Below are 23552 nucleotides of genomic sequence, written 5' to 3'. Positions count from 1 at the left end.
GTAGTCAGGAACTAGCAAAAGTCAGTACTTGGGAAAACATCATTGCAGGCTAATCAGGATCAGTGAGGCGGAAGAGGGGTCACTGTGAAAGGGGGACAGGAACTCTGCAGGCTAAGAAACTCTGGAACACACATGCTGTGGCCTAAGGCAGAAACAATCTATTGCAATAAGCTTTTTGGACTGAACACTGCTTAATAAAAAGGTTGATTGGCAGGTCGAGTGGGGACTGGATGTGTAGGAGCTATATAGTTACATATACAGTGGTACCTCGGTATAAGTCCACTTTGGACACAAAAAATTTTGCTTGGCATACAACCTTTGTGCTAGAACTTGTATGGGTAAAAATGAGTCATAACACCACGTGCTACCCTTATTTACCTCTTTTGAGACAAAGCCAGGACTGCCCATGAGCGTCAGTATGCCAGTTTGCTACCATTCAGTGAACAACCCGCGCTATAACTCTCTGTGAATTACATAACATCTCCTCTTCCTCCCTTCTCAGCACCATCTCAGTAAGGTAAAGGGAGATTAAATTTTCATTTAATTCATCTAATTGCCTTTGTATTTATGTATTTTAATATTAAGTAGTGTTTATATTATTTTATACAGCCCCATCAATGTATAATATGCCAATAACAATAGGATTTTTTTTCATGGGAACCGATTATTCATTTTCCTTTTATTTCTTATGGGAAAAATTTGTTTGGTATAAGTCCTGTTTGGTGTAAGTCCACGGATCTGGAACGGATTAAGGACTTATATTAAGGTACCACTGTAGTTAAATAGTTGGACTGAAAAAAGACATATGTGAGCAGGCCCTAGCAATTTGAAAAAAATCATAGGTTGATAAGACTACAAGCAGCAGACCAGCAGCAACTTTCCTGCTGATTTGTAGTACCCAAATGCAGATCACAGCAGCTTTGCTGCAGATCTGTGACAATCATTCCACGAGCATCTTCTGAGCCTAGACTGTCATGGACTCACCCCAAGCTATTAATGGACAAAGAAGGGAGAAGCAACATAGTAATGAATTTATCCCTCTGTCATTCTGCTTTCCCCTATCAGCAGGCTGCTTGTCAACACATTGGGTTTGATTCATTAAAGCTCCCCAAGACTGGAGAATATATACACTTTCATCAGTGGACCTGGGTGATCCAGTAAACCTGGAATTGATCTGCTCCAGTATTGAAAACATTTGCCAACTAATAGCAAAGGATTTTTAAGAAATACATTCCAGGTTTTTTGGATCACCCAGGTTCTCCCATGACAGCCACCCATATCCCCCCATGATATGTTCTCCTGTCTTGAAAAGCTTTAACAATGCATCATTATAATGGCTTATCACAACCAGTCATAAATATTCCAAAGTGTGTGATTGTTTCTGTGTATCTTTTTAATTTTTTTTTATTTTTATAAAAGGTACCTCTCCCGTTTTAAAAAGAATTGATAAAGAATGCAAAAGGATAGAGGGGAACAAAAATAACACCATTAAAAAGGAGCTGCAGCTATTACTTTCGGAGTTACCAAAAGTACAGCAGAAGATTTACTCTGTGGTAGGAACAACTTGTGCATGTTCAACTAAAGTGCAATGACATGGACATTACATTAAACTTTATGATATGCAACTTTTATTTATAGATCAATTCTTTAGGGACCTTTTCCTGATAAGGTCACCGATGGATATGTTCCCTCTTTGTGCTGCAAAGCATAAATTGTAAGACATGATAGGTATTGTCCAAACTTTTCAGTCCTTGTGCCAGTCAGGTTCCCTACAAATAAAAAGTACAACATGCATATTTATGAAACATTTACTGTGAATATATAATATCTCTTGCACTGCAGGAGTCTGCTTTCTCTCTGGCTCGACACCAGAAAACTTTGCCCAGTCACATACTAATTTAGATATACTCCAGGGAAAAAACTGTAATCCACACTCCTGCACCCCCATATATACAAGGCAGTCGTCAAAATTATAAATAGTTTTGCTATATCTGCAAAATGGAATCTGTTTTGCAATAAAGGACATAAAAATCTCACAATATGCTAACTCCAGTGGAGTAAATTAAGGATTCTGTTCAATATTGTAAACGTAGAAGGTTTATATTATGGTTCTGTAAGCAGAACTTCCCCTGCTGTGTAAACACATAGTAAATATGCAATCTCTTATTTCCAAAAATCATTCATGTAGCAATACAAATCTCTTTTTATATTGTTTAGTTTGCACCTAGCTGTGTTCTTTATTGATGTCTGTAAAACACACATCCCTAGGAAAACTGGGGTTTAGCTTTTAAAATGTACTCACCTTTATTTTTCCTTGTATCTTCATGGAAGCATGCAAATTGATTGTGGCTCCTCTCCATAGCCCTAAAGGACTGGTTAACCATAATATTGTAGCCAGTGGTAGAAGGGGGTCTTCACTGTATCACCTACAAGGTGGGAATTCTGTTTACTGCTAAAAGGGTGCATTTGGAAAATGACAAAGGTGATTATACTCCCTTCTGTTTTTCAGGCATGTCATGGTAGCATACAGAAGGGAATAAGCCTACAAAACAAGGGAGACAATTATGTGAATACATATTTTCCTGATTTAGCTAAAAAAAAAATTAAATGCTTGGACTATTTCCCTTCCAGATTCCACAGTCAAACATGGTGAGCCAAATCACTTGTGCTTTGAACAAATATGTAGGTGCATTACACAAGGTCTCTTGGGGCACTCTGCAATACATTGTCACAATGTATTGGATGCTCTTAAATATGATGCAGAATTCATATATCTTCATAAAGACTGGGAGTACAACGGGAAGTGAAAGGATGAAGAAACACTATGCAAAAATGGAGCTATAGACTTTAGAATTACCCTTTCTGTAAAATAGGTAAGATATAGTTCAGTATGATTGTAACTCTGAAACCTTCCATGATGCTATTGTGAGCAGATCTTATTCTAAAGTAACACTTCTACTGGAAAGAGGGAAATTGACCTAAAACTACCAACAAATCCTATGTGCCGAAAGGGAAGCTTTCTGGTTAGTATTATGGTGATTTAGACCTTCTGGAATTGCATGATTGATGACTTAAGTGCCCACCGGTCATGGCTGTAATGTTGGAAATTTGGACCTTCAATGTGGCAGAACTTTTTCCAACCCTATTTGGAAAACCTCAAAGGCTTATGATTCAGGCAACAATAGGCTTTATGAGTTATCGGACACAAAATTTATCCACTTTGACCAGATTGTGTGATAAATCTTGTTTAACGTAGTCTTTCAAGAATTTATCATGCTCCACAGAACAGGAGGTAAGGTAAAATCTTTCACTGGGACACATAGGGCAAAGGTCCCCAACCCATCTGACAGGTGGGCCCCGACAGCACGGAGACCAGAGGTGGTCTGCAACTCTGCCTGGAGGAGGGGCGCATCGGTCAGAGCCACTGACCATGTCTCCCATACGGATCGTAGGCTCAGGGAAGTGGGCATGCATGGTCCGGAGTCCGTTGATTCAATGGTCCAGGAGCTGCAAAAGGTTGGGGACCACTGCTTGAGAGAAATTCAGCATAATTCCTGTTCTGTCTAAGGAACAGAAAGTGAACAGAAATTTCACTCTATCCAAAACAGAAATCTGGGGTACCGGTATCATTGGCTTTTTGGCAATTTCCAGAGTACATAATGCTCTATGATTGGCTGAAGATGTATCAGCAAATGAGGACCACCGATCTCACAGGTCCAGTGCTGGAAGTATAGCGGAGCTATTTGTGTTTCCTTATATGCACAGCAACAGAGAGCACCAGAGAAGTTTTTACTATTTCAAAAAAAAAAATATCTTGCCAATACTTGGAGTTGTCTTTTAAAAGTTCTGCTTGCCAGCATCCCTCCACCTAGGTCTAGAGTACTGCCAAGCTCGGCCCCGCCCCCACCAGTCACATGACTCTGACCTCACGTACCGTGCACAGAGCAGAGCTAAGGTTACATAGAGCTAAAAGGCGGGGAGGGGCGAGCAGTGTTGTCACAGTGAAGGGAGGCAATAGGGAGAAGGAGGAGAGGGAAGACACAGGCACATTGCTGCATGTAGCACGGAGGAGACGAGTTTGGAGGTAGGGGGACATATGTGTACATAAGGTGTGTGTGTGGTACAGGGCATGGAAGACATGAGGGGGGAATGGAGCAGCAATGGTCTGTGTGACGTATTCTTGTGAGCGCTTCCATTTCCATCCTAGGCTCTGTTCTATTTCTGGCTTTCTGTTCAGCTGCCGCCTCTAATCACCTGGCAGACCCTGCGCCTGCCTGGAAGAAGCCCGGACACTTGTCTGCATGACTGACACCGTGCCCATCCTGCCCGCACCGAGTGCCCCCTGGGCACGGAAAGTTTTCTTGTGGGGGAGCAGTGGTCGTACGGTGAGCTGCCCGTGGGGGGTCTCGGTGCTGGATGAGGAGAACCCTGTCTGGGGGTGAGGGGGTACAGACAGGGGGTGCACTCCCTGGTGCCACCAGTGGGCATATAGGAAGTTCTGACCAGTGCCAACCCTTGCAGTTAGTGGATGCTGGGTGGTTACAGAATACAGAGGATTCTGCTTTGTTGTTGTTTTGGAGCATCTGGTGCTGCAGCTGTTGGGGATATCAGTGACAACACATGTCACAGTGCCCAGTGCTCTATGAAACTTGTGCAGGACATGTTCACACAGAGACCACCCATCTGCCAAATCAAAAGATGCCCAACCAAAGGACCATGGTTATGTTCAAGGCTTTTGTATGTTGGTACACTTGGAATAGAATGGTTCAGATCATGGACACACAGCACTTAGAATGGCCATTCCTTTACTGGTTAAGCAAAAAAACTGGGTGGACGTGCAGGTCACCCAATTTGACTGATCTTGGCATCATGCTGTCAAGTTATGCCATGGAGAATAGAAGATGTTCATATGAATATTGTAGGAGCAAGTTAAGGCTTTGTACAGACATGCTAACCATTCTGAATATAACTCTATGGATATGCCTGTATATTGGGCAGTTATGGAGGAAGAATAATGGTGTTAAAAAATAGTTTTATTTAATTTAATACAGAACAATATAATGAGATGTATGATTGTATCATTGTGCTTCATCATAACTATGTCCTTTCTTGTTCCATCCATTAACATTAATTCACTTTATACTTGTCTTCCCTATCTATCCTCTTTGGAACTCTAATGACAAGTTTGAATAGAATAAACCTTTTATTTTTATAATATGTCTTGAATAGAACCTTCTTTATATATTGATGTGATGTTATCACTAGGTCTCTTTTGTCCTCTAAGTAATGCTTACAGATCGTGGCTGGTTGAAGGGGACAGCAAAGTTTTGCACTGAAAACCTTACAGCACTGTTTCTCAATATTCCACTCAAGTGTCTTTAACCCAGATTTGAGCAGCGCTTTTGTTTATAGTAGAAGTTATGTAAATAGAAAAGTGCTTTGATGGGTGGATGTCAGTTTGCAGGAGCAAGAGTCCAATGAATGGAAAATTATTGGGCCATTCAGCTAGGAAGGAAAGATGGGGAAGTTGGATGATGCTTGATGTCCTCCAGCTAGGAAAAGAGGTGGACTCTATGTGACATGCTGCAGCTTCCAATGCACACTGTGGGATCAGAGTAAGCCTGTATAAATATACTCGACTAAAAATAAGACCCAAGTTCTGCAGTAAAACACACTATATGATGGAATTGTTCACACGGCAGTATAAATGCTGTAGTAAGCTACAGAAGTATTACATAATCTGTTTTGTTGTGTTTAGTTCCAGAATGACAACGTTAACCACACACGGAGCAATTCAACACAATTTTGTTCATAGCCATTTACTTAAACTAATTGGGCTAGATGTACACATCACAGTTTCAACAAACATCAAAGTACCATAGCAGTTTTTAAAATATTATTAACATTTCCATTTATTTAAATGTTTGTAAATCCAGGGTCTATTTTAGTGTCCCAAGCAAGACATCCCTGGGGCATAGAAAAACTGTGCCCACTCACTGGCACTGCAGTGTCCTAGTTAAATAATTCTATAACATATGCCCAGCCTGGGACAGATTTTGTTAGGGTTAGAACCTTAGTTTATATTACTCTCTGTCCTTCCCCTGAGGTGATCCACTGTCTTCTGGTCCTGTTTACCATTTGTCTCTGGTACAAAAAGTCATGGGAAAAGTTTGAGTCGTCACAAGGAACAGGACAGGAAGTGAACTCTCCCAATGGGTAACGCAAGTATCTAAGGGGATATCCTATGACTTAGAAGAAATCTCTGTTTATATTCTTCTCTGTCTCTGGAACAGGAAATGAAGAGAACATTTGTCTGTGAAGGTGTTTAATCCAGGTCATTTTATATCTGGTAGTAGTTAGTCACATTCTAACGGATTTAGTCTTGTAATGTTAAAGATGTTTCACAGCTCTCCACAGATTTATTGGTTCTACAACTGTATGAATAAAAAAATAAATAAATGAACGGAAATCTTCCAGACTGGACAGTGACAGAAAAAAAAACTAATTGGTTTCACAATTGTTATTTGTTCTATTTAAACGTTTAAAGTAGAGCGGTGAGAAACTTACTGGTTCTCATTCTCCCTTGTGATGCATAAACCTGAAGGCTCTTCTTGGTTCAAAGCTTATCAGATCCTAGGCTGTTTCTATATTAATCTTGCCATAAAGAGGCCCTGTCAAAAAAAAAAAAAAAAAGTGCAGTATCATATCGAAGGCTTATGAGCCCTCCTGTGACAGTAAAACATTTAAATGAACCCCATCCCAACACAAAGACATACAAATATAAACCCATATATGTGAGCATGATAAAACAAATCATACTATGTATTAAAAAGTATGCCTGATGGAGAGAAATACCAGTAAGGCCATTATATATGATTCACTTTAAACTGATTAGCTGTAAATTGGTCTAAAGCATGGTCTATGAAAAATTTTAGGGCTACAAACAATTTTTTAAATTTTACAACTGATATAGTGTTTGCATGTTCTGAAATTAGTTGTAAAATTTTGTTACTAAAATAAGGTTGCTCTGGCAGTGAGAGTTAAGCCTACTTTACCCACTTTACAGGGTTTCACCGGCATCCAGGACTAGAATAGTTTTTTTTGTATGATGGATTAATTGATGTTGTGTGATAGATGTTGAAACAGTGAGCAGGTCATACTTAATCGGGAACATTAAAGATGGAAATTCAAGAACAGCAAACCAACGGAACAGCCACTGGAATCTTATTCCACCCATCTAGACTTTGATTTACTTAGTCATTTTGAGAATGTTCTCTGAGAAAATGATGTCAATATTTAATTTATTAATCCAGCCATATGAACAGAACATTCCTGTTTATTTTGAATACCCAATCATGTGCAGCTACTTTTCACTTGAGTTGATAACAAAAGGAAGTAAGTGAAAACTTTAGTATTTGTCACTATAAGAGACATTTTTCGAAAAGGGACAAATATTCTGTTTGCCATTTGAAACCCGTGGTGAACCACTGCATTTGTTGCGGGCCTAACCGTGGTCCCTGTTTCTAACATTGCAGGTATTTGGATTGGTTGGAAACCATTTTATGCACATGGCTGTGGCAGCTCGTGGTACGGTTCCCCGAAGCATTGTCACCTTTTGGCCATGCAGTTGCTTCAGAAATAACTAAAATGCAGTTATGTGCAAATGTGTTACTTGCGGTACAATTTGCTGCTCCTAGTCAGATGCCCCAGGTTGTGTGACCAGGAGCGGCCAACTACACTGTTTTCCCCCACAGGTATAAAAGGACCCTAATGGTTTTTTCTCATTTCATTTTGTGTCTTTGGGACAGGAAGTTACCCCAGTAGGATAAGCAGATATGCTCTAAAAAGATTTAAAAATCTTTTTTTTTAAAAGATTTTTTAAATCTTCAAAAAAAATTTTATAAAACTTTATTGGTATTTAGTTTTATTTATTTTGGGATTCATAGTACATGGTTTACAAAGTCAACATGTAGGTAATAATATATGTTTGGTAGTGAGTTTGATTTGTCCTTGCATTATGGTTTTTAGGATTCTGAATGTTCAGGCATTACACTTGTATAGTGGGTAACCTTCTGCAAAGACAAGGCCATTACCTGGCCAAAAGATGTATGCAGAAAATGTTCATAATTTGTGTCTGTATTTGTATGTAAAAATATTTGCTTTTATTTTTCTATTTTAGAGATAGAAAGTCTTACGTTTGTACAGCCAGTATGTTTCTTTTGTCTTTGTCAGGGTTAGATTTTTTTTTATTTTTGCAACATGTCAATGATATCAAACCAGGGAGCTAAACACTTCAAACCTCCTTGTTTAATGTTACGTTTAGTAAAAAATCAAAATGTGTGTGTAGGATAAACAATACATTTTTATAAGGATAGTACATTTGCCTCTTGTTACTCCCACTGGGTCTAATGCAAATGCAACATCCTGACTAGTTGTGGGCTTTGTAAAACTACAGTATTCTCCTCAGAATTTTTTTTAAGCTGGGTGAGGGGAAGCTGAAGATGGGTGGTGACCCCTGTATTATAACACAACTTTTCAGTTATCACCCAAAAACTCATGGGTGGTTACTGAAAAGTGCTAGGTGATGTGCCCGGCTGGGCAGAACACTGAACTGTGTGATATGACTTTTTCATCATGATAGGTTGTGGACTTCCTAAAATTGCACTAATAAAAAAAGAAGGATCACACATCTTATAACGCAAGCCTAGGCATTCAGAGTACAGATGGGTGCTATCCCTTGGACCTCAAACCATGTACATGGTATATAGGATGGTGCTGAAAAGTTCTAGGGCTAACCAGTAAGTGAATGACCAAGAGTCATTTTATTTTATCAACTTTTCTTTTACATTTCAACATGGGCCATCATTTCTCAAATTTCTTTAACCTTTCAAAAAAATTCTGATGTCTGGTCAATGAAATACTTGATCTTCTGCTGCTATCCCCTCAAATTTTTTTGAATGTTTCATTTCCTTTAAATTCTTTTTAAGGTTTGGAATGCTTTTCTTCCTGACTTGTGGGTCCTGAATTTGCTCAGCCACAGAGAACTTGAGTGTCGCCTCTAAAAGATCTGTTTTGAATGGTTTTTAGATCTAGTAATGTAACCATGTTTCATTAACAAAAGTCAGTCCAAAAAATAATGCTGCAAAATCGTTTCTTGTTAGCATTGAAACATTTTAGAACCCACATTGCTGGCAGCTTCTGCTTGTGAATTGTAAACCCAATGTATTTCTCAGATAATGGTAGTGTCTCACAATCAACGATTGCAAGAGCTGACACTATTGATTACCTTCCAGTTTTGTGGCATCTTTAACCTTAAAATCTCCATGCTAAAAGATGGCATACCACTTCTTCACAGTTGAGTATAATGGGCACTTGACACTCTTGGTTTCCTTTTTTCTGCTGTTGGTGAAGGAACTTTGTGATGGCCAAATGCAAATTTAGCATATTTGATGACACGGTTTGGTCAGTTATCTGGCAAAAAATAGTGCTACAGCACTTTACAACATATAATAACACTCATTTTGGGAAGTGGATCAGGCTGAGGAATTTTTAGTAGTCCCTTGTATAGAGGTAGCCTCTCAAAATTACTGCAGTAACATTCTATTTATATAGATCAGTTTATAAGTAACATTTCACAAATGCTACTTATAAGGATAAGTAGTGTACATCATAATCTAGTACAAAAAATGTATGGTGAACTCTAGTTAGTACCAATGTAGTTTTCCTTTATAAAAAATGTCCTTGACCCTATAATCCTGCTTTCTAGGCTCTGTGACATAGCTGCAAAGGACTCCTCCTGATTCTGGGTAATCAGGAGATGGAGTCCATAGTCTCTACTAGTCCTTGCCAATTAGCTAATCAGGAAGGGGGCAAATTAGTGCAGGGAAGATTGGGACAGACCCCTTTTACCACTCACATCTTGGTGTCATACAGCTATAGTATGGGTTCTGCTTGTTTGCTGATGAGGCAGAAAATCTTGTGTGCAAGAAATTATATGGACTTTTGCAATCTATACACTTATGTGTGGCTTCACAATTGAGAAGCTGGTACTAACCTATCAAATCTCCATCAGAATCCAGCACAAACTAAGAAAAGCCTTTGGTTATAGGGCTAAATGGCCTATTTTCCTAGCTTGGTTCAAGTGGTGAAATTAGGACAGGAACGGACCATATTTCTTTAAGGCTAGACCAGTTCTTTAGGTTGATGTGCTGGTTGAATTTAGGAGAGTTTATTTAAATAGTGATATGTGTGCTTTAATCATTATTGATTTTAATGACTCTGCATTTCTCTGGAAAGCCTAATATGCTTGTAGAATGGTTTAACCTTTAATGAAAAAAAATGCATTCAATTTATTTTACCAGGTTAGTCAGCTAAAGGTAGACATTGGTGTACTTTGAAGTTTACATATTTTTGTATTCAGGTTTTTTTTTTTTTTGGAATTTGCTTTTAATAAAAATACTGATTTTACTGGACTGTATATACATCTTTAGTTTTGTTCATACACTTGTACTTCAGTTTTGGCATTTTTCTTAGGCTTTATAGCATATGATGCAGGTAACAGTGTCTGCCAAGTACTATTATGACCTAATATATTATGTATTGGCAAAAGTATCTGTTCCAGAACAGGGGGATGGGATGGGAGTGACTTGCACAATGTTTGGTGTTGAAGGCAATAGGGGGAACTGCAGACCCTGTGATAGATCAGAAGTGAATGTAGAATTACAGGGTGCTGAAATATGGCAGTTGCTGAAATAGTAATGGGGGTTAAAGCAAGGAAAAACTATAGCTTGCACAAACCTCCATACACCCTTCATACACTCTTATCATCATGCCTCCTGCCACATAACAAGCCTGGCTTATCCCTATAACACTGTGCTCAGTATCTCTATACAATGCTATCCCAACCAATCCATAGCTCATAGAGCTTGCTACCATGTCTTCACCCCAGCATCCTCTGTCTGTAATAAAAATAGGTGTAGATTTTTTTGATGGCTTCTAGAAGATGCTTAGCAAACTACTTGGCTGTTACAAGTCCAGTTATGGTTTGGTTACAATTGTATTTTGTCATGACAGTTATTATCACTATCTCTTGCCACTACTCATGGCCATTGACCTACACAATTACCACAGGAAAGTTAGGCGTGTCTGCAATGTATTTGTTGTGATTGACATATTTGCTTTATCTCCAAATTCTGTGGTAGTGGCAGCATGGAGGGCTAATGAGAAAATAACTGGCTCTCTGGGGACAACCTTGAGTGAAGTTATGAGTTATCTGCTAGTGAGTTGTTTACATGCCTATAGAAGTATAGTTAATATAATGTTTTTTTATTTGATAGGGGTTTCTGTGCATAGAGGGTTGATTTAACTCCTTCCTATCTGCATTCTATAGATAATTATTGTTCCCTTGCACAATGAATAGGCAATGTTCACCTTCAGCTAGCAGCCCAACAGTGGTTTACAATGTCGGCTGAGTTCAAGCGCCTAGAACAAAATGCATAAGGATGCAATGGTGACTTTATACACTTGCTCAGAATGTTGAGTTATGAGGATATATTTTGTAAGAAAGAGAGGAAGGAAGATGCCTATCCCCTACATAAGTGCATGGTGGGTCTGATATTTCACTCTTTTTCTTTCGGAATGATTGGAAGTCTCGTTTGTAGCTGCTGCCTTTGGTTTCACCTTTCTCTGTATAACACCTTTTTTACCACAGTTTATAGCCAACTATTTTACTTCTGCATTACCAAACAAAAGTTGAATGAAAATGTGGGAGGAAGATTATGTGATAATATGTTTTTAAAATGTTTACGTAATAGCCACTTTGTGACATAAATAAAAGTTCACATATGTGCATGTTTTGTGTTCTCTTCACCATGTTTATAAGAAAGAATCCAAGCATAGGATAGCATCTGTTTCTGTCTGTTTACAACACCCTATTTTTGTTTCCTTGTAGTTGAAAGAGCTATTTTGAAGGCGTGACAGCGCTTGGACTATGTCCCATTGCTGCACTAACCTCCTGTGGGATGTACAAAAACGTTCACTTGGATTGGATGAACCCAGTGTTGTCCGTATCAACTATTTGGGTATGTAATATTCTACACTACTGTTTCCCAACCAGGGTTCATCCAGAGGTTGCTAAAAGTTCTTTTAATAATGAGCATTTGTTTTAACTTTCAGGTCAGTTTAACTGGCACAACAATCTTTTTGGCTATCTGTAAGGGTGACATTCTTCCCACTAACCACCACAATTATGTACTGTGAGTTGTGTGTGTATACAGTAATTATAGCAGGGGTTCCCTGAACACATGAAAGTTATTTTAATTTCTTTTTAAAAAAGGTTGAAACACTGCTCTGCAGAGCTGCTGTGGGCCAGTTTGTAGTTAATTTTTTCAGAATTTTTGCATAAATACTTAGTTGGTAATGGCAGTGCTTTCCTTAGTAGTCAATTCAGGATGACCTTTACACTTTTGCATGTTTGTTATTGTAATAAATGTAAGTTTAGTAGATAAGCATGAACATTAGTAGCCATTTTCTATAAAAAAATGCCCCTTTATCTTGGAGCCCCTCAGCTCTACCCCCTAATATCCTTTGTTTATGTTTGAGTATCACTGAACAGCTACCTAATGATGATCTTATGGCAGGGCAAGTGGGCTTTTGGTAGGTTCTTGCACAGTGAAAGCACTGGAATATGCCATCAGTGACACTTCCTCTAGTCTGCACTGTCTGGTTCTTGTTTTATTTACATTTTTGCGAACAGTTACAAATTGCTAGTCTACCCTAAAACTCTAATGTTTGCTAACAGCTATGTAGATGGCAAAGCAACAGGGAGAAGGGAGCAAGATCAGGGGCCTGGACAGACCAATACTATCCCTTTATAAATTTATTCTAATTCCCCTTTCGAGTTTTTTTGTTTTCTTTTTTTATTTTCAAATGTCAGCCCTGATGACAGGGTCACATGAAATGTTTCCTGGAACTCAACTGTAATTCGAGTTAGATCAGAGTGGGAACCGAGTCAAGAGAAGTTACATCACATATATTTCTGTCTCCCAACTGGAGCTTTTCATTTTTGTGAAGTAATAAAATGGTATCTTTGTTCATCACTTTAAAGCAAAGGGATAGTGACCTGATTGTTTTGACTTGACCTATTGATTTTCTCCAGTTAATAGAAAGATTAATATGAATATTCATCCTCTGGCTTTAGACATTAGTGTTCTTTGATATCATGTTCCTTATCCTTAAACCTGTCCTCATCTAGTTGAACATTGGAATCCATCATACTTCATTTACCTACATACATCATACCTTAAATATTGTGAAGAAAATTCACAGTGATGATTGGCACTTGTTTAGTGACTTATTTTGGTATCTTGTAAACTGTTTCATTCCTGTTAGTGATTTTTTTTTCTTCTGTATAGTCCCATGTAGTTTTGGAAACCTTTTGTAAGCTTTACCTGTTTGTTTTCCAGCCTTTTTATTATTAGCCTAATTATTATTAATAATTGAGTGTTCATGGTGCTCCTTCATTCTGTGTTAATCTTTTTTTATTAAACATTGGTATTTTTTATCCTATATAGGTAGTGTTATAATTAAAATATACAAATACAAGTATTTTATTTGTGGTTAGTAAGCTTATACTTTGTAAAGCTGTTTTATAAAAGTTGCTTTGGTTATTTTTTTTCTTCACTTTTGTATATACATTTTCAACAGGACGAAGAGAATTCGTTCAAAAACTTAAATTGGAAAAAACACTGAATGTACATCATGGCTGTGTAAGTAAATCCTAAAAAATAACACACAAATTGCTTTAACTTTTTGTTTGAAATGTTTGGGTGAAGCTTTGCTAAAATAAATAGTAAATGAAACGTTCACTCGCAAAATATGAAGTGCAAGCTTCATTCAATGTCAGAAGCTCATGGAAGTCTCAATTTATATTTTCATTTTTAATGGAACCATTTGCAAAACAAACAGAACCAAGGTTCCAGAATGGTAACATTGAAGAATGCATTCTAAAAAACTAAAGGCAAGCAGATTAACCTTGATAAATTTCAGAAAAAGTTAACAGAAGAAAAAAATGTATCAAACCAAATGTAACATACATTAATATTACCTTGTAAGTGTTTAAGGCAAAGAAGAATCATGAGACATATAGGCAAAAAAGGCATGGTAAAGAGGAAGAGAGTAAAGATGAGAGACGTTAAGAAATCAGGCTTGGTGACTAATTCAAGGATCCCAGGTTTTGTAAATGGTTTCAAGAGTAATTTTAACCATACCAGGTATTCTATCATTGATCATTTTTCAGTTTAGTTTATGCTTAACTGAATCCAAGAGCAATGGTTAAGGAACTCCAATGGTTAAGAAAATCCAGGAATTGTGTTTCAAACATCTAATAAATATAACAAATTAATTTTGGATGTTTTTGTAAGTGGGCTCTAGTCTTAAGATGGCACTTTTGGTCCATTGGGTAAATTAATTTGTGTGACTGAGAAATTTAGCATATAATTCCTGGTCATAAGTGATAAAAACCTAGTCATTAGGTTAGGTACCCTGGGGCATTCCCACCAAGAGAATGAAAGACTGGCAAGAACCATGTACCATTTTGCAGTGCAAAAGTACCTTTCCAGAAACCTAAAGTAGTACTAGAGCCTTGTCTCCACTTAAAGAGAGAACCTAGAGTCCTAGGGTTATGGACTGCTGTTGGCAGCAGGGGGTCCAACAGTAAGGTTTAATGTGGAGCAAGTAAGTACTTGAGGTTTCTTTGAGGCTGCAGCAGTATCTATCTAAAGATAGTTGCAGATGGTAATCTAGATAATTGTGACAATGGGTTTACTTTAGTTTTTGTGTAGAATGCTATTCCCAATGCAACAGACTGCTCACTAGATTTAGGACTAATGTACAGCAAAACTGGATAGATTTTATTTAACTATCCTATGAATAGCATGTGTCTCCCTCCAGTCTACTCGATCTCGATGTCTGCACTTTAGGAAAGAGTTAACATGTTGGCTGAAATTATGAGTGAATAAAAAAGTTTTCAGTCAAACCATGGCTGTATTTTAATAGTGTATCACTGCACAGCTCAGCTGAGTCTTTTGATCTGTCTTATTTTCTTACGATTACACTGGTTAAGAAAAGACTATTTTAGGTGTTCTAAAATGAAAAAGATAATTTTTACGTTTAAAAGCCACCTTCTTGGCTCATAATTTTAGAAAAAAACATAATTTGTGCAGAAAGTTTTGGAAAATACACAGAGGACATGTCGGGGAAGAGTGCTTTTATGTCATGCTATAATTAGACTGACCTCTCTAAGCAGGGAGGATTTTTTGCTTTATTATAAAAACGTTCTCCAGTATAAAGACAATGTGTTTTTTGGGGCCCAAGAAAAGATTATTTCATAGTGGGAAGCTTTAGTGTTTGGCATAAACAAAACGATTTAAAAAAGACTAGGTTTCATGACTTTACTTCAATGTTTTATTAGGTACAGAGAAAAGACTGCTCTTTACAGAACACTTGCTCTACACTGGTGTATGTAGCAATGTAGGCTTTATTTCAGCCATATGCACTCCATGTCCTCTCCATGTTTCTAATATCACCCATTTTTGTAAGTTATGTGAAAGATTCTGACATCCAATGTGACAAAGCATTAACCTGAAATGGTCACCTAATGTAGAGATCCTGTAAAACGATTTGCTTAGGTGGTATGTATCACAGAATGTTTTAGAAGGTGGGCTTTGTTTTGTGTTCTGTAAACTTTTATTTTTTTCTAAATGTTCATGAGATTGGTTACATATTTTCTTCCTATTATTTGTTTTCTATAGAATGTTGGAGCTGAATTTGAATCTTTTTATATTTTAGTGGTCTTCTTTTTTTGCACCTATCAATACATTATTTATAAACAAAAACATGGCAGAACATGGTTATAGGAGGGGCAAGCTGGTTGCTATAAATAGCTTTCTGAGCACATCACATTGCCACAGTACCATCAAGAGCCCTCATCCCTAATTCAAGCAGTTGGATGGCTCCTGGGGACAGTTATGCAAACTTCAAAATGCATTAATAGGTAGATGTATCTTTGATGGAGCAGGAGTTCCTAGGCAGGCTGCATTTGCATGCTGACCACCCTAGGTAAAGCCCACATGCTATACTAAGCATCTATATTTGATAGAACTGAAATCCAGCTTAAACAAAAAAAAAAAGCTGTGGGCAACAATAGGAGTGGGGAGGAAATGACTGGATGTCCTTCAGCCAGTATATGAGGTAGGTGCCATATGACTTGCAGCAGCTTTCACTGTGCACTATAAGAAGCTAACCGTGTGCAGTAAGCAATTGTAGTACAGCAGAAATTGACCAATATGAAACCATTATGTCATATAATCAAGGCGCTTTATAAAAAAGTATTTTTAAATTACACCTTTTATTAGATTTTGAGGATTCTGAGGTAATGGCTTATGTACAACCCCAGTCAAGGTTCTGAATGCTGTCCTGGGATCGATTCAAAGCCAAGAAGCAGTGTCTTCTTTATCTACTTCAAAAGACCATTTCCTTAAGGCATTTTTTTGCTTCTAGACATTGCAAATTTTCTGTTTAGGTGCCAGCAATATTACAAACCTCTCTGTTCCTCTTCACCATCCAGAATAATTAAACTGCAGGTCCTATATATGTTTTTTTTTGTGTTTTGTGAATATAGGAGGAGAGAGAGGGAGGTGGAGACATGATCACAATGTTGTGTGTATCTGCCTGATAACCAAACAAACTTAGCAAGTTGAGACAACAAAAATAAATACACAATGTTCTTTTTGCAAATTTGATGCAAATGATTGTTTATATTTGAAACCTTTCTATTTTTCTAATAGGTAAACTCTATTTGTTGGAATAGTACAGGGGAATATATACTGTCTGGTTCTGACGACACATCTTTGGTCATTTGTAACCCTTATAATAAAAAGGTAAGTGGGCCTAAAGTGGGTTAGTAGTACAACATGGGGAATTCAGTGTATAAACCTAAATATATATTTTTGTATTGTATGCTTACCATTCAATTTGAACAGAATTCTGTTCTTTTGTTCCTATTAAGAATGTTGTTCCAGGCAGTTCTTCTCTTTCTCTTTTTTACCCGATGGTAAATGTTATATATGTCATTGTTTTGTGTAATATCGTTTCTGAGAGGCTGCAGCTTCACAGCAATACTGTGATATGAATATATAAACAAAATGCTTCTGCTTTCAAACTAGCTTTGTTTTTTTTTATATTTCCATCTCAGCATTGCAATTTCCATGTTTGCAGGTCTTGACAACAATCCGCTCAGGTCACAGAGCTAATATTTTTAGTGCAAAGTTCCTGCCACTTACCAATGATAAGCACATCATTTCATGTTCTGGAGATGGAGTCATTTACTTCACAGACATCGAGAAAGATACTGAGACAAACAGACAGTGCCAATTTACATGCCATTATGGAACAGCATATGAGGTGTGTTAAGACAGATGGCGTAACATAATTATATTTTCATCTGCAAACTTTACTTTATTCTACTTCATTTCATACTAATTGTATATCATAGTCACATACTTTTTGCTTAAAGGTACTCTTGTAAATGGTATTTTTATTATATTCATTTATTTGTGTAAACTAAATAATACAAATGTCCTCTTCAAGGACCTTTGAGGCCACCCACTTTCATCATGTAAAGGGTTCTTTTCAAGGTGGAGTCAATTGATACTTTTAGGAATACCATTAAAGACTCGGACAACAATGTTTTGTTAAAGTGTGGATTACTAAAAGCATAGCTACCTAATTTATGGACATTGATGCAATGCAGTGCCAATTATTTCGATAGCGTGAACTACAATGCAGGCATGTTAGGAAAGGTGCATTAGTGTGCCAAACACATGGAAATCCATTGTAGCACATTGTAATTAAATAAATAAATAAATAAATAGGGGTTCTTGTCATTTATGGACAAACTAGGGTGAGTTTAAAGCCCAAAAATGAAATAACTGGCCTATGCACACTTATTTACAATTGAAAATTATTAAAGGTAAACTGCACACTTTCCCATACATTCTTAACTTTTTTTTAAACGTTAGGATTTTCGAAATCCATAAAATTTACAGTTTAGGGTATATAGTTTTTAGTATAAGGACCAACATCAATACAGCGCTCATTCATGCGCCTTTGTCTTTAGAAAGGATCGTGAAAGATCCTTTTCAACGACAGTTATTGCACATGTGTCCATAGCCTTAGGGTTGCCAGGAAGTACAATGCAAAGAAATTGATTCCAAAGCTATTTAGATGCTCATATTTTATTGCACATTTTTTTATTTGACCAGTTTTAGTTTAAAAAGCTGCTTTACTGACATCATAAATTAACCAGTACATTTACAATGTAGCAATTATAAGTAGTCCCCTCCCTCCTGCATCATAGCCCTCTGTTTTTGGGGCCTCTGGATACTGTATGTGCGGACTAAACATCTCCACTCATCTCTTCACTACACTTTTATGTAGCAGCTAGGGCAGTGGTCCCCAATCTTTCTGACAGGAGAGCCTGATATCATAGAATAAAATTTTGCCACGGCCCCTTATATGTAGAGCCTACACTATATGTAGAGCCTACACTATATGTAGAGCCTACACTACTCCTGCCTTCTGTCAGCACACCAGCTGAGAATAGCAGAGTAGTGTAAGCGAGCTGGTGTGCTGTCAGGTGGCAGGGCTGCTTGGAATGTCGGAAAAGTGTAAGCCTTACATACATTGCTCTGCCATTCTCAGCAGCTTCTGTGTAAGCAGAGTGAGATTAGCTGCCCGCGCTCCTGCTGGTTGCGCTCATACTGTCACTAGCTTTAGAACAGTGTAAGGAGGGCCCCCCATCGCTAATGCTGCCGGCGCTTCTGCCTCCTGGTATTTGCGACCCCCAGCTAACCAGCCGCGGACTGGTCCTGGGTAATGGTGACCACTGAGATAGGTGGTGGGGAAAAAAGCAATAGTATAGAGAAACTTTTTAATGTCTGCACAAAGGAGGATTTTACAAGAAAGCAATATGCATAAAATATGTCCGATATGGAGGTGCAATCTATTTTACTCCCTTTCCCCCCCATATTCCAGCACGTGGTTGGCAATTGGCTAAACGCTATTGGGCTAAAGGAATGAATAGGTAATGGGATGCCCATGTGTGTGCATGGTATAGTTGGACCTGTTTTGAAGAAAAGGCTTTGTGAAGCTAGCTAGGGTCCCATACCGAAGTTGTTAACAATGTGGGTTCAGTTATTTTTCACAGAAATTCCACTGCTGCAGGGTGCTTTATAAGGAACAACTTTATCAGTTCTTTATCCAGTCAAACATTTGTGGTTTTGGGATAGGACAAACAAGAAAATGTGTATCACAGCCTTCGTAAAAGACTTGAGATATTCAATGTTTATCTTGCATCTGACATAAAAATTTACAAACTTAGTCAACAATGTTTTTGGTAACAAATGTAGCATGTTGTTTTATAGTTTGTTATTTGTAAAGGATGTTGGTATACCAAGCAATGTAAAAACTGGATTATATTTTAAATGATCATTCTGAAATCTGTTCACAGATTATGACTGTGCCCAATGATCCCTACACATTTCTGTCATGTGGTGAAGATGGCACGGTGCGGTGGTTTGATGTTCGAGCCAAGACCAGCTGTACAAAAGAGGACTGTAAAGATGTAGGCTTAATTACTTAGTTTTATTTTAAATTAAAGATTTTTTCAACTCAAATACAAATAGATTTTCATCTATTTAGCTGCATTTAGGAATTGAAGTGAAGTTCATACTGTATTGGGATTCTAGAGAGTATGTATAGGTAATCATTAGCTTTAAAAGTTGAATGCCTAATTAATAAGCTTTTACAGTCATATTTAAAATGAACAAAATATGATTCTCCATATCATTTCAGTGGTTACCATGGGAAGTATTTAGGTTTTAATTCTGAGTCGTTGCTTTGGGCATGCACTCTTTTGTGTGCACTTTTTCTGACGTTTCCATAAATGTGCCTGTTAATGTAACAAGCTTTCCTAATATATAAAAAATATATATAGCTTGTTCTCAGCCTGAATTTTAAATTGGGGCAGTTATTATAGCCACATTCCATTTCTCATACACTCAGATTCCATACTAATCTGATTCTTGGGTGTGAGAATTGTTTAATGTGTATGTGGCCTGTTATTTCAAGGGCTTCTAAATATAGAACCAAAACCTGTCATGCGGGGTACATTGCTAGCCCTCTGAAATGCCACTTGTATAGTGTATTATTGTTAATGGCTTTACATTACTCCAATATGTATGTGAGTATTGTTGTCTTCTCTACTCATTTGGGCTTATTAAAAGGGAATTAAAGTTAAAAAATAAATATTTACCAGCAGGCATGTTCTTTATTGCAGAAGAGACTATGTATTTTCTGCAATTTAATTAATTTACCTTCTTGTTCATGATTATTTACCTAAACTTGCCTCCCTTTGCTCCTTCACTGGCCCCAACATCTTTACCTAGTCCTTTTCTGTGTTCAGTATCAAGTTAAGGTAAGTTTGTTTTATTAGCCAGGACGGATCCACGGACGATGAACGACGCCGACTGTACACACGCCAGATTCTCGCCCGATATCTGGCAGATGCCGAATATTGGGCGAGAAAAATCTGACGTGTGTACGCAGTTTAAGATTATAACCAAGAGAAAAATATACCTCAGACTGCAAGAAATTACATTTTTGTTCACATTTTTCTAGGAAATAATGCTGTGTATAGATGGTCAATGAGTTATCTCCTAAATAGGATTTGTAGCACCACCTAATAGACCCCTGTAAAGTGCTCCTTATCTGTTAACGTATTAAATGCTTCTGGTTGATGTCGCCAATGTTTAGTCTGAAGAAATTGGCTTGAGAAGGTTTCTGGAGACCTTCCTGCTGATTATCTGCCTGCAAAAAGGGCCACTACTCATAAAATATTTGTGAATAGCTGTTGAACTATTCAGGGTGAGCATAAGTAGTAGTCATTACCTCCATTGCTCCATTTACAGTATAGTCCATTGGTATCAAATTTTTGTCAGTTTTGCCAATTACCATGTGTAATCACATAAAGTGCAAATTTTTTTTTTAAACAATATTTCTTTATTGAAGAGTATTTTCTTTTAATCAAGTACAGAATGAAGACAAGTTACATACATTCAAGTATGTAAGTACATACGAATATTAGCCATAAATCAGAACATAGACAAGGAGATAAAGCCAAGAGTAAGTTGGGAAAGAAAGAGAAAGATCAAAGAGAAAGAGAGAATTAATACAAAAAACAACCATATACCAGTCTATAGAACACAACAACAATAAATACAGCTGCATGAGCCAACTTACATTAACAGTTTAACAGCACAGATCAAGAATGAATGCTAATAGCACATTTAGTACTATGTGACCATAACTCCCATTCTTTATAAAAAGACCGAAATCTATTTTGTGCTAAAGCCAAAATCTTTTCCAGGGAACACTGAACATTAGGGTCTCTTATCAGTTCTGATATATTAGGTACTTCCAGGCTCTTCCATTTACACACATTTGTCATTCTGGCGCTCAACAAAATATGAATAACCACTACTTTAGCTTTCAAGGGAATTGCCTCCATATGTAAGTGTAAGTTCAGGGTTCGTAATTACAGGGCGACCGATAAGCTCAGCCATCAAACTGAACACTTGAGTTCTTAGATTGCACACATTTTCCCACTTTTGCATTGGTAGAGTTTTCGGGAACATTAGATTTAAACTGAATAAAGAATAGAACTTACATATCCCCTTTTTCCCCAAAAGGGGGTTGGTGAAATATAAATGTATGGAACATTCCATAGGGAGTCCTAGCATATAGATCTGTTTTCAATAGGCAGTGTTGAATTCTCATATACGTGAAAAGGTCTTCAAAAGGAAGGTTGTATATCTTTTTTAAAGATTGAAAGGATTTAAGCCGTTGAAAATAGTACAGATCTTTAATCGTTTTATTACCTAAATGGAACCACGTGGAAAGAGTAAGGTGCGGTAAAAATACTTCTAAAATCTGCAAATCTAGAGTTATATACCTAATCGTATTTGAATTTAGAACATATAACAAATATTTACTCCAGATCTGCAGTGTTGCTTGAATGGTCGGATACTCATTACACGGTGTCTGATAACCCATTTTAATAGCGAGCAAAAGCAAATAAAACTTTATGCAGTTACTAAACTAAAGCTCCATTTCCACCCAAATCTTATTGGTGTCATTGTTCCACCAATGCAAAACTTGTGCCATGAGAGGCAGCATAATAATGTGAAATATTAGGAAGACCTATCCCTCCCAACTTCCTGAATTTAGTCGATATAAAATAGCCATATCTTGTTTTTTTATTGTTCCATACATACATAGATATATATCTTTGGGCATCCACGAAAATTTGTTCTGAACGGGGATAACTACCTCTCTAAACAAATATAAATGTTAGGCTTTTTTTAACTAAAAGTATTGACTAAACTATTGTCTTTGTATGGAACAGATAAAATATCCGGTGCTGTGGCCATATGATTTCAGAAATCGGGTGGAAATTAATTTGGCCTTTTGAACTTTAAAGGCTCCTACTAGAAATTTTCACAACTAAATATTGTTTTTATAAACTGTTAAAGCATAATTTAATAAATTATTAAAACATAGTAAGCATACATCATACAGTTTAGGAATCATCAGAGTTTCAACACATTCTCAGAACCTGCTGCTTGAGTAATTGTGAAACCAGTGTGTCTTACTTCAGATTGTAATCCCTCAAAAGCACTGAGGGGTTGTACTAAGCTCCACTGGAAAATGTAGGAGCTGAATGTTAGATGAATTTCTGTATAGAACTGATTCTCATGTGTGGTTGTATCTAGTTGTATGCAGCCCTCTGGGTTTTTTTTAATAAATTATGCTTTTATAATTCGTAAAAGGAATATTTAGTTGTGAAAATTTCTAGTTGGTGCCTTTAAAATTCATCAAGTAACTTTCCACCTGATATTAAAAGTCTCGACTACATCTGCAAGCCGGCTTTTTTTGCTTTAAATGGTTTTTGAATTTCAATGCAAGTCTTTTCAGAACCTTCTTGAAGCAGGTCAATTGCAAATAAAAAGGAGGTTAACAGCATGTCTAATGCACCTGTCAATGAATTCTGAAATGAATGAACACTCTGCTACCATCTGAAGTAAATATTTTTTTACTTTACTTTCCCATCCTGCTTCAGTTGTATTTCCGTTTAAGCTCACTTCAACCTGATTTTTTTAAACTCTGGCCTACTATATTGTCTGTGAAAATGTGCTGCTTGATTACCTAATACATTTGCCCCTTGTTGTTTTTTTTTTTTTTTACTAGGATGTTTTAATCAACTGCAGACGTGCTGCTACCTCAATAGCTATTTGCCCTACAGCTCCATTTTACCTTGCAGTTGGCTGCTCTGATAGTACAGTGAGAATCTACGATCGCCGTATGCTTGGAACAGGAGCTACAAGTATGTATCGGCATAGGTTTTTTTTTTCCAAGTTTATATTTTTCCATCTGAA

General features: G+C 37.2%; 1 protein-coding gene across 5 annotated transcripts in view; it reads left to right on the top strand.

Moving 5' to 3' along the window:
- The first annotated feature begins 3949 nt into the window (after positions 1–3949).
- DCAF6 (DDB1 and CUL4 associated factor 6) overlaps positions 3950–23552 on the top strand; it is a 52916-nt gene continuing 33313 nt past the window's right edge. For 4 of the 5 annotated variants that reach the window (XM_072421892.1, XM_072421883.1, XM_072421877.1 and 1 more), the window contains exons 1-7: positions 3950–4084; positions 11951–12080; positions 13705–13766; positions 16845–16937; positions 17275–17460; positions 19568–19681; positions 23365–23500. In XM_072421892.1, coding sequence (XP_072277993.1) covers positions 11990–12080; positions 13705–13766; positions 16845–16937; positions 17275–17460; positions 19568–19681; positions 23365–23500 — 682 coding nt within the window. In that variant the 5' untranslated portion in view covers positions 3950–4084; positions 11951–11989. Of the gene's footprint in view, positions 4085–4293; positions 4386–11950; positions 12081–13704; positions 13767–16844; positions 16938–17274; positions 17461–19567; positions 19682–23364; positions 23501–23552 lie in introns of those variants that run through there. The other variant, XM_072421868.1, reaches the window with a different exon arrangement.

Source organism: Pyxicephalus adspersus, chromosome 1, assembly GCF_032062135.1.
Source record: "Pyxicephalus adspersus chromosome 1, UCB_Pads_2.0, whole genome shotgun sequence".
NCBI lineage: Eukaryota > Metazoa > Chordata > Amphibia > Anura > Pyxicephalidae > Pyxicephalus > Pyxicephalus adspersus.
Note: the sequence above shows the minus strand (reverse complement) of the source record. Positions and strands in the feature narration are given on the sequence as shown.